The sequence below is a fragment of the Musa acuminata genome, chromosome BXJ2-9 (genome assembly GCF_036884655.1).
Source record: "Musa acuminata AAA Group cultivar baxijiao chromosome BXJ2-9, Cavendish_Baxijiao_AAA, whole genome shotgun sequence".
NCBI classification, from domain to species: Eukaryota; Viridiplantae; Streptophyta; class Magnoliopsida; order Zingiberales; family Musaceae; genus Musa; species Musa acuminata.
In genome coordinates this window covers 1,336,290-1,350,493 of record NC_088346.1, presented here as the reverse complement: position 1 = coordinate 1,350,493, position 14,204 = coordinate 1,336,290, and the positions used below count along the sequence as shown (strand labels likewise).

Below are 14,204 nucleotides of genomic sequence, written 5' to 3'. Positions count from 1 at the left end.
CAAAGGTCAGCCTCCCCGAAGCCTCCCATTGTCCCTTAGGACCAACAAAAGAGAGAACGGGTTAAAAAGAATGCCTCAATCGGGATCCACAAGCAAACATGTCTGAAAAACACTTCATAGACAATGCAAGTTACAAACAGACTTTACAAGCTCTGAATAGTTGCACAACAAAGGGTAAAATGGTCCATTACAGACCGAAAAGCTCTCGAATGTGTCCACATGACACAACCTTTATCTACAAGCCTAAAGAGGCCACCAACCCAACTAAAATGGGACTTATAAGCCTTCGGCCGCCCCTCTACCTGCTATACAAGGCATGAACATGCCAAAAGACAACGGACAGACATAAGCATTACATCCAACATCTTGTTTAGAAGTTTGTCCGTTACATTCTCCCCCACTTATCCCTTCGACGTCCTCGTCGAAGCCTTTGTGGACACTGCAACTCTTCGCCTTTGCTGAGTCTTCAATCTTCTGCTCCAGCTGCAATGAGCCTCCTGGCTCCCAGCTGCTCTCCGCTGCTGTTTCTGAGTAGTCGAATCTTTAATCCGCCATGCTACTACAACTCACCAATGACTCTGACTCTATTGGGGGGGTTGGCTGAGTTGTGTTGATCCTTGTCGATTCTTGCGGATCCACCAAATGAAGGAAAAGACCATCTTTTCTGCGCCAGTCTCTCAAAATTTCCACATGCTGCTTGAACTGGGTGGATGCTTGTTGGAGCTTTAACGAGCATCGCCTCGCAAACTTTTGAAGTTTTGGGTCCTTCCTCCACAAAATTTGCTCATTGACTCTTCTTTCAGTTAGTTGTCACATCCAAGTAGGTTCGCATCACTTCCGCTTTCGATTGGCATTTCGTTGGGAAATGAAGCGGACGATCTACTCTCAGTAGCACTGATCACCGTTGGTGAGGATTTGACAACTATTGTCTTCCATTATCTTCGAAGGGTCTTTGAACTTGTGCAGAGCTCCTCTGCTGGATAGATAAGAGAACTGGGGTACTCGGTTTCGCCCATTCTCTTAAGAGTTGAGAAGGCAAAGGTTACTTTGACTTCGCCCGCCTCCTCGAGGTTGTACTTCATGCATCGAGCTGGTTACTAGTCTTCGCCTGCTCTTTGCTCACACTTCTGAAGCACTTGAAGTGTTTGCACTCCTTGTGTTGAGTTGGCTACTGTGATTCACCTTCTCAATGCCATCGAACTTCTGGAATGCGGGAAGTTTTCACCCCAACTTGGAGTAATTCTCTGATAGATGAGGTCGCCTCTGGGATTGTACCGTCTTCTCCATCAACCCTGCCGCCTACTCCACTGAGTAGCAAAGGTACAGCACCGTGTACTGCCTGCTTCGTTCCTTGGTCGTGCACTCTTGCGTGACCCGAAGTCCTTCACTTACGGCTATCTTGATGAGAAACTTGTTGACACCGGTCTTACGAAGTTTCTTGGCCTCTGCCCTTCAGCCTTGTCTCGGTACTTGGAGATTGCCTCTGCATGCTCCCCCTCCTCGGCCCCTTTCACGACCAAGCGCTCTCCCTCCATGAGAGCAAGGGATCAATGACTTGCACGGAAGTCCCGCCTCTGCGGTACCATGGCGCTGCCATGCCCATGGCCCTACTATCCGTCGCCTCGCCTTTGTATCCCTTTTCTTCACAATCAGTAGAGATGTCTCCGTGGCACTCCTCTAAGTCCACCTCCATTCTAACTGATGCTTGATTTTGGGTAGCTAAGTCCCTCTGAACTCGTCGTCGCTTCCTCGCCCCTTTCGACCCCCTGCTTCAACACCTCTGTGTTCTCCAAGCAGTCTGTTTGGTCGATGGAAAGACAGACTGCAACTCCCATGCATGGCCTCTGTCATCACGTTGTAGAGTTTGCACCGATTCTGTTCTCCTTAGCTTCCTTGGTAGCAACGTTCGCTTACTCGACCTTGTCCTCTGACTTGTCGGGCTCCCTTAAGCGAATATGAGCTCTGGAGCAGTCCAACTCTCCAGCTGCTTCGATCATACCTCTGTATGATCAAGTCCCTCCCATGGAACTCACTGGTACTTGCATTCGAACTTTTCCCTTGGTGGAACACAGCCCCCATATGCTGATGACCAAGGCTTTCATCCGATGCAAAATTCGATGCACGCCCGGAAGACCCGCCTCTGCGGTACCATGGCCTTCCCTCCTTAAATCCATAGCCCTTCTTGCCGTCGTGTTGTTCATCGAAGTGGAGCTTCCAGTAACTCCCGATCATACCTCCATATGATCTCATCCCTCACGGGACGGATTATGTGTATCGCATTGCCACGAACTGTTCCACCACGATCCGCTGCACCATGTGGCCTCCTGGTGACATCTCCATTGCATTCTGATCCTTGTGGAATAAACTCGAATTGTGAACCCTCCATGTGTGGCCTCTGCCAATACATCGCAGGGTCCCTTCCACCTTCGATTTTGTTCGCTCCTCTGGCAATCGATCTTCATCCACCCACTCCTGGGTCACACCTAGATGAAGCACCGCTCTAGGACAGTCCGTCGCCTAGTAGCTCTCGAAGTCCACCGACTTCACTGATCTGTGCACCATTGTCTGGATCCTGGGCCTCTGCCCCTACCAGCACAATCTCCGCTGCGCACTGCTTCCTTCATAGCAACTTGAATGGCAACACTGTGGCCTATTCTTCAAGAGTACCCGCCTCTGCGTCCTCTTGCCCCGTGCTAAGGCCTTCTGAACCCAACTTCGCCTCCGCAAGTTGAGTCGCCTTAGTTCCTCCATCAAATGCTCTTCCGAGTTAAGGTGCATGTGCCGCGAAGCTCCCTTCGTCTTTGGCACCATGCAAGATGAGTCCGCTCCGTCAGGATGAAGGACCCATGGAACAACATGATCCTACCCTTGCCTCTGCAAGAGTTCATGTCTTTGACCTCTGTCTAAGGAAAGCACTGTGCTTCTGCTCCATGTTCCAACTTCTCTGCTGGCTCCCTTCAGGCGGCTTGGGTACTTCGCCAAGTTACACCCAAGTTGCTCCGCTCCTCGTTTTTGCATTGAGTCGATGGTGGCCCTCGCGCCCACCATTCCACGGGTCAACCCTCCCTTGAGTCCGATCTTCATATCGACTCTAAGTGTGCCTTCATTTAAGTTGCTTCAGGTCGCTCCCCCACTTGATCTCGCAATGCATCCACCAATGCATTCTCTCGAGCGTAATCATGCGGCAACTCCTCGCTGCTTGCTCAGTCCATTGAGCTTCGTGGGGTTGTTGTTTGTGAGGTACCCCTCCTCAATATGTGAAGTCCGTCTCACATGATTCTCCCTCTGGAGTGCTGAGACTTATCCCTCCTGGATAACTATCCCGTTGGAGCAACATCTCTCTTCGTTTTCGGAGAACACCATCCCCTTGGACTACTCCGATCTGCTGAACAAACTGTGCATTGTTCTGCCTCTTGCAAACGCACTTGCTAGATTGCGCCTCCACGTCAATACAGCCACCACTGCACCCCTCAAGGCCTAGCAACATGCTGAACTCGTTGCACACTTCAGCCTTCTACGGACGTATCCTTTGCATGCCGAAGAGAAAGTTTTAATGCTCCATTGGCGCCGAGTCTCGACCGCCTTGGGATGGCCACGAACATTCCATCGTCCGCATACAAGCCCATGCATGAGTACCAAATTCTTCGAGTTAGCAATTCCCCTCACCTCTGTGAGCTTTGCATAACTCTTTTGGTCGTTGAGCAACTCATTCCACCTTGGATGGTCTCATTCTTGCCAAGCGCCTCGCCTGCCTAGAGCACCATCAAGTATAGTTGTCAACGTTGAGCCGTAGCTCAAACTCAGCCATCCCAACCTTTGTGCGTTCCAAATTCTTCCAAGCTTTCCTGTTCTCGTGGTGCCTCTCGCGCGAAGGGTTGGCCATTCCACTGAATGCCAATGTTAGATGCCCGCTCCTCTAAGCGACTCTTTTCCCTACATCTCCATGCCCGTTTTCCCTCAAACGGTCGCGCGTGTGCTGACTGCCCTCAACGCAGCCCCGCTAGGTCCCCCACGTTTGCATGTCAAGTGTTTCTATGAGTGCTTGTCCCGCTCTGATACCATATTGTCACGACCTTAGCTGGTTTTGCCTAAGGCGTGCGGCACCCTCGCGCGTCCGTCCGCAAAGGTCAGCCTCCCCGAAGCCTCCCATTGTCCCTTAGGACCAACAAAAGAGAGAACGGGTTAAAAAGAATGCCTCAATCGGGATCCACAAGCAAACATGTCTGAAAAACACTTCATAGACAATGCAAGTTACAAACAGACTTTACAAGCTCTGAATAGTTGCACAACAAAGGGTAAAATGGTCCATTACAGACCGAAAAGCTCTCGAATGTGTCCACATGACACAACCTTTATTTACAAGCCTAAAGAGGCCACCAACCCAACTAAAATGGGACTTATAAGCCTTCGACCGCCCCTCTACCTGCTATACAAGGCATGAACATGCCAAAAGACAACGGACAGACATAAGCATTACATCCAACATCTTGTTTAGAAGTTTGTCCGTTACAGCACGCCTTAGGCAAAACCAGCTAAGGTCGTGACAATGCGTCGGCCTGCCTTACTAAGTGTGCTCGTCGACCGCATGCTACCTAGGTCACCGCTGCACATCCGACCCTTCTTAGTTACTAAACTCCACGATTCCCACACCTCCGGCAAGGCGCCCGGCTGGGACAGTTTCTCAAAGCCGAAGCCATGCCTCGGACCCCCCCTTTTACGGCATGACTTTCTTCGGGGGGGGGGGGGGGGGGGGGGGAGGGGGGGAATATGATGAGGATAGTAACTATGATAAGACCCGGCTGACGTCAGATGACGCCTCACGCAACATCACCTGGTCAATGCAGACCGAAACGCCGACCGAAGCGCATTAACATCCTGCCAAAGCTCAATTCTTCACGCCACGCCAACACGAAGTCAGATGCTACCAGCTTGCCCCCTGCAAGCGGGCAGCTCAGGAAGCAATATGCTTCCCTATAAATATCATCTCATTCATTAGAAAGAGGGGAGAGACAGACACACAAAAACCCTTCTTCATCTCAAACCCCCTCCACATCTGCTAACTTGATCGTCGGAGGGGTCGGGCCGAGCGCCTCGGCCCGACCTTTGTGTAGGTGCGAAGCCGAAGGTCCTCACCAGACGCGTAGGCGAGGAGTTCCTGCCCGGAGGAGATGACTACAATGTCCTGATCGGACACCGCACCTGACCGCCTCAGCAGGCCCGAGGAGCGCCCCAGGGAAATCCCCGTCATCCGGACTCGAACCGAGCTGTGTCGATCATGAGACCACGGCTTAAAGTTATTTCCAACAACAATTATTATCGTTAAAAATGCTTCGAGAATTCCTTCTCCGATACTTAATATCACACAAGCTTTCAGATCCGGATGTTAGACAGCTGTCAACCAAATAACCATGTTAACATGAGTCCTACACCAAATGGATCATTTCATTAGAAATATTTGGAATAGAATTCCCTTGCATGATCTGGGAATGCTGCATCGGTGAAGCAGCTCGAAGGAAAGCAACTAGTGGCGAGAGGCACAGTTTGTGGCAATGGCATCAGGAAGCTCACGTCGATCATTCTAAAGTGGTGCCTTTATCACCTGTAGTATCTGAACAACCTCCGCCATGGAAGGCCTACTCGACGGTATCTGAGACGTGCATACTAGTCCCAGCTTGAGCACCGGCAGCACCTCCTCCTCCGGGAACTCCCCCATGCTCGAGTCGACGCAATCCAACACTCTGCCCTGCTCCAAGAGCGCCCTCACATGGTCGATCAGGATCACGACATCGTCGTCTCCGTATTCCACCGGCTTCTTCCCCGTCACCAGCTCCGCGATCAGCACCCCGTACCCATACACATCACACTTCTCGTTCACCCGCAGGCTCTGGCACGCAAGTTCCGGCGCCATATAGCCCATGGCGCTCTGGAATCTACTGCTTATGATGTGCTTGTCGAGCTTCTGCAGCAGCCTGGCGAGCCCGAAATCGGATATCTTTGGGTCGCAGTTCTCGTCCAGGAGGATGTTCGTCGGCTTGAGGTTGTAGTGGATGATGGGAGGGCGGACCGACTGGTGCAGATGAGCGAGGCCCTTAGCCGTCCCCAGCGCGATCTTGAAGCGATCGCGCCATGGAAGCGGTGGCGTCGATTCGGTCCTCTTGTGAAGCCTCGAGTGTAAGCTCCCATGGTGAGCGTAATCCGATATCAGCAGCTGCAGCTCCGGCGTCCAGTAGTAGCCTTCCAGTTGCATAAGATTTCGGTGCCTCACCTTTCCTAGTCTCTGGACCTCGCGATCGAAGTCCTCCTGATGCTGAACGATGTTAGCTGTTGACAGCTTCTTGATGGCGAACACCCTTTCTTCGCCGACGGAAGCTCGGTACACCGTCCCGAACACTCCCCTGCCTAACTCGGTGGCCTTGGCCAGTAAGGCTTCGGTGCCAACAGCCAAATCCTCTGGTCTCAGGTTGCTTCCGGGACCAAACACCACCATCGTCCCCAGATCCGACCCCCCTGACCTCGTTGAGCTCGAGCACACGCGCTCCAATGCATTCTCCATCAGCCCTGCTCTCCTTCGGGCCGACATGTTGAGAAGAGTGACCGCCATAACTCCAAGAAATATGACGACGGCAGCCGAGATCGCGACGATGGCCGAGACACTGAGGAACCTTCTGTGCCGCATCGGCATCGCCGGATTGGTTACCGCCGGCAGGCCGTTGCCGTTGCCTCGGGCGTAAGCGTCGGGGTCGAGGACCAGCGGCTTGGGGACGTCCAGTTTGCATGGCTCCATCACGAGGGGAGTGCAGAGGCCGAGGTTTCCTTGCAGTGCGCTCGAGTCCAGGCTCTGGAATATGCCGCCCATCGGAAGCCGGCCGATGAGCTGGTTGTGCGATATGTTCACCGCCAAGAGATTGTCCAGGCCACCGAGCTGCTCCGGTATCTCGCCGCTCAAGTTGTTGAACTCCAAGTTGAGGATTTCAAGATTCTTTAGCTGCGACATGGACGCCGGAATCGAACCGTTCAAGCTATTATGCGATAAGCTCCTAAGAAACAAAGAGAGATCGAATCAGAATCAATACAAGTACGCGCATCTGCCATCACATTAAAGGAGCACCAAGAATGAAATTACTCACAGCAGATACAAGGACGAGCAGTTTCCGATCTCCTCAGGAATTGGACCTGTCAGAGAGTTGCCATCCAATTGCAGGACGGAGAGGCTGCCGGATTCACAGAGATCTCCAGGGATCGAGCCATACAACGCACTGCTTCGGAGATCCAACACCGACAGGTTCCGAAACAACCCGAGCTCCGGCGGCAGCTGAGTCCGGAGGTCGTTCCACGAGAGGTTCAAATACGTCAAGCCAAAGAACAACGCCATCTCCGGCGGAATGGTACCATTGAGCTTGTTATCTGAGAGGTCCAAGGACTGCAGTGTCTCTGATATCCATGTCGATCCTGCAGGCACCGTGCCAGTGAGCTCATTCGATGACAAGTCGAGAACCTGTAGCCCGAGGTCGAACAGTCCCAGTGGAACGCTGCCGTTGAGACGATTCCCTTTCAGATGCAGCTCAGAGAGCTTCGTGCATCCTGCAACCGTGTCCGGGATAGCTCCGGTCAGCAGGTTGTTCGACAGGCTCAGGTAATTCACCTCTTTTAGGCCGCCGAGAGAAGCAGGCAAATTCCCGGCGAGCTTATTGTTTGACAGGTCCACCTGCTGAATGGTCGTCAAGTTTCCGATCCACGCAGGAACGTCTCCGGACAACTGGTTGTCCGACAGTTTGAGAGAAGTTAACGAACCGAGGTACCTCATGGAGCTCGGCAGGGCTCCCTCGAATGAGTTGTAGCTCAAATCCAAGATGCTCAGGTGCCGGCAGAGCCCGACGCCGGCTGGGATGGTTCCCGAGAAGCGGTTGCCGTTCAGCTGGAGGTTCCTGAGGCGATGCAAATTCGCGATGCCATCGGGAACAGGTCCGGAGAAGGAATTATGGGACAGGTCAAGCACTCGGAGCCTGGAGAGAGACCATAGGCCGGTCTCAAAGTCCGGGGAGCCAGAGAATCGGTTGTTGGAGAGGTTAAGGTAGAGCAGAAAAGAGCAGCGGGACAATGCGGACGGAAAGGGGCCCTCGAGGCGGTTCCCGGCGAGCGAGAGGAACCGGAGCGAGCCGCAGGTGGCGGCTGAGAACAGGGAGTCCGGGAGAGGGCCGGAGAGCATATTGGAGGACAGGTCGAGGGAGACGATGGGGGGGAGAAAAGCGAGGTCTCCGGGGAGGCCGCCGGAGAAGGCGTTGCGGCTGAGATCGAGGGAGCGTAGGGCGGGGAGGAGGGAGAGGCCCGGGGGGACGGGCCCGGAGAGGTTGTTGTTGGACAAGGAGAGGGCGGCGAGGGCCGGGAGGCGGTCGAGGCCGCGGGGGAGGGGGCCGGAGAGGGAGAACGAGTCGAGGGCGAGGCGAACGACCCGGGACGTGCGAGGGTCGCACCGGACGTGCGCCCAGCCGCACGGGGTAGCGTCCGCCTCGTTCCACGACGCCAGCGCGGCCGTCGGGTCCTCCAGCGCCGCCTTGAACACGATGAGGCCCATCACCTCGTCGTTGAGCGGCGCCGGAAGATCCACGGCGCAGGCGAACACCGGCAGAAGAAGGATTTGGAATAGGAGCACATCAGGAAGTCTCATCATCCTCTCCGGCTGCTTCAAGAAACAGCTGCCGCTATGCACCGGTGCGTCTCGTTTCACCATCATTTTCCGCTGTCCCACGACTGATTCATCCGAGTCTTTCTGCGGCTGGGACAGCTGCGGAGAGAGCTGGAGGGATCGAAAACACCAAGAGCAATGAAGGCGAGAAGGGAAGTCACGTTCTTTGGGACTGTAGGCTCTTCGTCCGCTAGCGACTGAGGAGTAGCGAAGGTTAAAGATGGCAACCGGGTATATATTACCCTCTCTTCTTGGAGGAATGCATGGAGGGAACTCCTCGTGAGACAACAGAGCGTTTGCTGCAAGGTGTGCTACATCTTGCCTGATCCACCGCCAGCCAGTATGTGATGCGCCCCAGTTGGGCAGTTGGTTATCGGCTAATCGAGAGACGAGATATGCTGCAAGGGCAGGTGGCCCACGACAGCATGAACCGCATTCGCCTCCCGCACGTGGGACCCACTCGGGCGGGTCCTGCACATGTACTGTTTTAGAGTGCGTGGTCCTAAATCCATTCCAAAGAGATCAAAACAAGTAATTTAGGGGAACCCAATCAAAAAAAATTATTTCGGGGAGCCCTTTTTTTTTTTTTGGATCTACGGGGAGTGACATTAAGATTTGATTATTGATAGTAAATTTATTCCATAAATCATATGTAGAAATGCATCGTTTTATCTTTTCAACAATGAAAAATGATAGGAGAAAGAACGCAAATGCTGACTTCGAATGGATTTTCTAACTTCGTCTATCTGATGCTTAAATTAATTTCGATAAAAATAAAATAAATTTAGTAAAGAATAACATGCGTAAGGTAATTTTTTATAGTAGATTAACGAGGGAACATTCTTAATATTTCACTGGTCATTAATTGATTTTTTGTCCCTTCTCCGTCGACCGTATTACCACCTGCCAAGTGTCATTTCCCCTATTAATTAACAATATCCAACATAAAGAAAAGAAAAATATAATGAGACCACACACCCCCTTTGAATTATCCCTAACACTGTATTATTAATAGTAAATCCACTTGTGATTTATAACAAAAGAAAAAAAAAAACAACCACAGGTGCTATAAATGAGCTTTTTTTATTTCTTTCTACAAAATTATATATGATACAAAAGCATGAATTTTAGGACTCTGTGCTCTCATTAAATAAAAATCAAGATCTGATGCCACATTTGAATAAACGTAAAATTATCAAATTATATGATAAGAAGACATGGATGATTAGGATTCTAAGCTATGCACATTAATATGGTTAAATACAAGAATGGAGGAGAATCGGTGTATCTCATCTTATGTCTTAAAAAGAGGGATTATTTTTATAACTCAGAACTCGATCACACAGATTGCAAGAATATTTTTGTTATCATTTCAAGGATTATAATGTGAATATAACAAACAAAACATAAGTAGTGTATGATGTAAAATAATAAACAAGAAGAACGAACGAACGATTATTTAAGCGCAAATTAAACAAAATTATTGTATAATCATTTCAACATGGAACCTTCGCTGGTATATTAAAGCAAAATAAATTTCATTGGTAGTAAGAAAAACAATACTAACATCCAACCAAGTCCAGTAGTGTAGTGTGTACCTGAGGTCTCTTTCTTTAGGTCCAGAATTTGGATTCCCAATTGATGACATCTCCCGAATCTGTACTGATGATGATGATGACATTCTGTATGATAACTATTTCGTTGCAGTGAGCAGCAATTTATGTTGTGCTTCTTTTCTCTGGTCTCTGGTGCAGTCCATGTGTACTTGCTTCTGTGGATCTCCCCATCCCTTCAATGTCAGGTAAATATGGAATAATCGCAAACAAATTGGCTTCTGACCAATCAACATTGACAATGAGATCTAGTGGCAATGGCGTGACTCTTCTTTCCGTTCAGAAGGAAGAACAATGCAAACTGATGGAGTTGAAGTAAGACTTGTCGCAATCCCCATTGGCAATGACCAGACTGTTGCTTACTTCCATTGACACCCTTAATTATATTTTCCGCGTCACTGTAACTGTAAGCGGCATCTGTTGGTAATTTCGTCGAACGATTCGCGGACATTGGTGAACAAGGCACGGCGAAATGATAGTGTTCGACATGGTTCGGCCAAAGAAAGCGACGAACAACAGCCAAGTTTCGCTCGCTGGCATCGCATAAAGTGTCCCTGCCGCCGGAGAAGACAAGATGAACGATTCCTCCGTCTCCGTGCAGGATGAACAGCGAGGAGGGAGACTCACATGCAGCGTTACTGTGGATCTCGTGAACGGCGGCTGCGAGTTGGGGTTGTTGCACCTAATTCTTACTTAAATGGAGCAGTCCCTTGCGAACTGCAGCTTTCACGGTGTGAATTGTTGGCAGACCGACCGCATTCCTTCGGTCACGGCTGTGCTCGTGTGTCGACGACGACGATAGTTGTCGCTTCCACCCTTTTCTCCTTGTTTCTGCCCCCTGCTGCTAAACAAATTAGAGAAGACGAAGAGGTGCAAAACATGTCATCGTCCAACACCTAAGATTTCCAACCAATGCTTCTCTTCATAGGTAATTAGGCATATTTGAGACGAAGAAGATTTAAATTCAAAACATTTCATCCTAATACCATAATGTACGTCAGTTCGGCAATCAAAACACGATACTTTTGAAGTTTACTGAACATGCTACTGACATATAAATAAAATATTAGACTAATTTTTGGAAGAAAAAAAAATAAGTTTTAAAATTTTGAGTATAACACTTCGGTTTTCAAATTTTCTACGAGCACCTCTAATCGTATGAAAAGATGATTTCATCTTTTTATTTTCAAAAATTTCTACCCAATCCTAATTGTACCTCCATTCGCATTAGTCGTAGTCATGCCTAAACCTCAGACCTCCTAATCCTCATCGTCATAATTAGTTGTGAGGGCAAGTCGCCCTCTCCTTTCTTGCGTATGATTGATAACGAGAAAAGGACATGAAGAGATTGTATTAGTGATGAAGGAGCATGAGGAAGCTACGTAACTCCGGTTGGTCCATGACCCTCACTATCTTTATTGATCGCGAAGATACTACATAGCATTGCTTGTGCCTTTACTCACATAAGGGTGGTGAAGGTCATTGCTATCACTTGAGTAAGAGCGATGAGAGCTACTCTATTGTTGGTTGAGCAAGGTGCGATGGGGTCATTGCATCCTCCGTCGTTGGGTGGGTCCCATCGAGGGAGCAACTGATCGGACGATGACACGATTAGGGGTTGAACAAAGGATGATCTATGAAAACTTTTCAAATTTAGGATGCTAATTAAAAATTTTAAAAACTTGAGGACCTTTTTTTGAAAAATTATCCTAGAATATATATGATTATAAAATGAATACTATATAAGATATGTCTTAATTCTATACCCACTTATATCTAAAATGAATAAACAAATATAAACTTGGTCTTATCAAATGCACCCGTACGAAACACAATATATGAGATACAGATATTTTCTTTCATTGAGTCAAGACTATTAATTTCTTCACATCAAGTTAACATGCCAGCTCGAATCCTTCTTCCGATCAGAGTCGCTCGCATAATTAGATCCTCCAAAGCTTATCAAGCTTCAGCCAGAGTCGAGTTAAGCCTATGTTCGATCAAATCAAGCCCATTTAGAGATTGTTAGTTTCAAGCTTTACAAGGGCAACTTAATTCAAGGCTTTATGAGAAACCAAATTGATCACATCAAGGATTCTAATCCTTGATATTTACCTATCGTCCATTTTGATAGCTTTATGAGACACTTATTTTCTATTTCTACGTGTCCAAAACATATTTAATGTGTTTAGAAGCATCCAATCAGCTTTATATAAATAAAATAAGTTAAGGTCATAACCAAATAATTTACTTTTAAAGTTAATAGTAAATTCTTTTTGGGCTTTGTTTTATGCAATTATTCACTATTGATGAATCTTACTGAATCGAGTATGTATGGAAAATTGCGAAGTTAGCACCGAAAGCTGTGCATGGGAATTGATGCTTTTCTTTTAGGAAGTTAGCTTGATAGAGGCTTCAAGCATCATTTCTTCCCCCATGAGAGGGAACAAGTATCAACAATTAGACCACTAGGCTTCCATTTGTATGAAAGGGAAAAAAAGTGACTATATCCTTTTTGTCTTCTTTTGATTATTTTGAGCCGATTTCTTTTTGAAGATGCTGTGGCGTTTGTCCCGATCAAATGTATAAAGTTTATTCATAATTCTATATATCTATTACTCAATCAATATATACACTAGGAAACTCAATTATGAACTGTTCTTTTAGAGGAATTATGTAATGAATTTTTTAAAAAAATATTAGAGTGATTTAGGATTCAATAATAAAGCAGGGTTCTCATTTTCGATATGTATCGTTTGGTGCATATCGGTCTAAGAGGATATCGATATACAGATTGTCCTCTATCGAGTAATATTAATGTTTTGATTGATACTGAGGTGTACCGACCGATATCGTCCCGGATTTCGATCGTTATCGAGGCATACCAATTGGTACACACTAAACTAACATAATAGGTGAAGATATTTTTAAGATTTTAAGGTTTATCCTAACATATCGACGATACACATCGGTATGTACTGAGTAGAGCTCAATACGTCGATACAGATCGATATTCAAAATTTTGTAATAAAATTGATAAGATTTATGTGATATATAGAATTCATGTTATTGTTCGTCGAAGATTTATCGAGAAAACCATCGAACGGGATTGCTAGTATTCTTACTTTTATTTTTTTGAAAATTTTAAAATAATTTAGATTTTGATGGTCACTTATTTTTGGAAAAATAAAAAAATTACTGGTATTTTCCGCAGCAAAGGAAGGCAGCTCAACACGATCCGCTCGCCCGAATCAACGTGAAAGGCACGTTTATCTCGCACAACGTTTTCGCACCTCTTCGGCAATCACCCGCTCACGCACTCGCTTGTTGGTGGGAGACGAAATGCTGGGTCCCACGCGCTTAGAGGTCGATTTCAGCCCGCTCACGCACTCGATCATCGGTGGAAGAAAATGTAGTGGGTCCCGCTGGTGTCTTGTGGTGTACCTTTCGGTCGCCACCTCCGCGCCTGGAACAATATAGAAGCCCATTTATCTCCGACAATGTTGGAGCACCTGCCCGACGTCACCCGCTCTCCCACTCGCGCATCGGTAGGAGAATATATCGTGGGTCCCGCTAGCGTCGAGTGGTGCGTTGGAGTTCGCGTCCTCGTCGCCTGGAACAATGTGGCCGCACATTCATCTCGTTCGACGTCACCCGTCGGCGCACTCGCTCGTCCATCGGATACGAAACGGTGGATCCCACAGCCGTAGAGTGGCGCGCGTCCCTCGGCGACTCTCCTTTTTCTTGTATTTTTGTTCTCGCACCTGCTTGACGTCACCCACTCGCGCACTCGCACGTTGGCCGGTGACAAAATGGTGGGTCCCATCGGGCGTAGACTGGCGCGTTTCCGTCGGCCTCCGCCTCGTCTTCTCGCTCGATTTCACCGACTCTCCTATTTTTCCTGTATT

General features: G+C 48.5%; 1 protein-coding gene across 1 annotated transcript; it reads right to left on the bottom strand.

Annotated features, from left to right (window-relative positions):
• Window positions 1-5,383: 5,383 nt before the first annotated feature.
• On the bottom strand, window positions 5,384-11,192 carry LOC103996712 (probably inactive leucine-rich repeat receptor-like protein kinase At3g28040). The gene is made up of 3 exons (XM_009417680.3): window positions 10,282-11,192; window positions 7,128-9,154; window positions 5,384-7,037 (listed from the first exon to the last, which is right to left on the bottom strand). The coding sequence occupies exons 2-3, from the start codon at window positions 8,729-8,731 to the stop codon at window positions 5,579-5,581; spliced, it is 3,063 nt and encodes a 1,020-aa protein (XP_009415955.2). The 5' UTR covers window positions 8,732-9,154; window positions 10,282-11,192; the 3' UTR covers window positions 5,384-5,578.
• Between the last annotated feature and the right edge of the window lie 3,012 nt (window positions 11,193-14,204).

What these genes read in the sequence shown, in the direction of transcription:
- LOC103996712 (XM_009417680.3), bottom strand. Translation starts at nt 8,731, where the DNA reads ATGATGGTGAAACGAGACGCACCGGTGCATAGCGGCAGCTGTTTCTTG. An exon ending in TGCTCGTCCTTGTATCTGCT is followed by an intron (nt 7,038 to 7,127) that starts GTGAGTAATTTC and finishes TTTGTTTCTTAG; the next exon opens with GAGCTTATCGCATAATAGCT.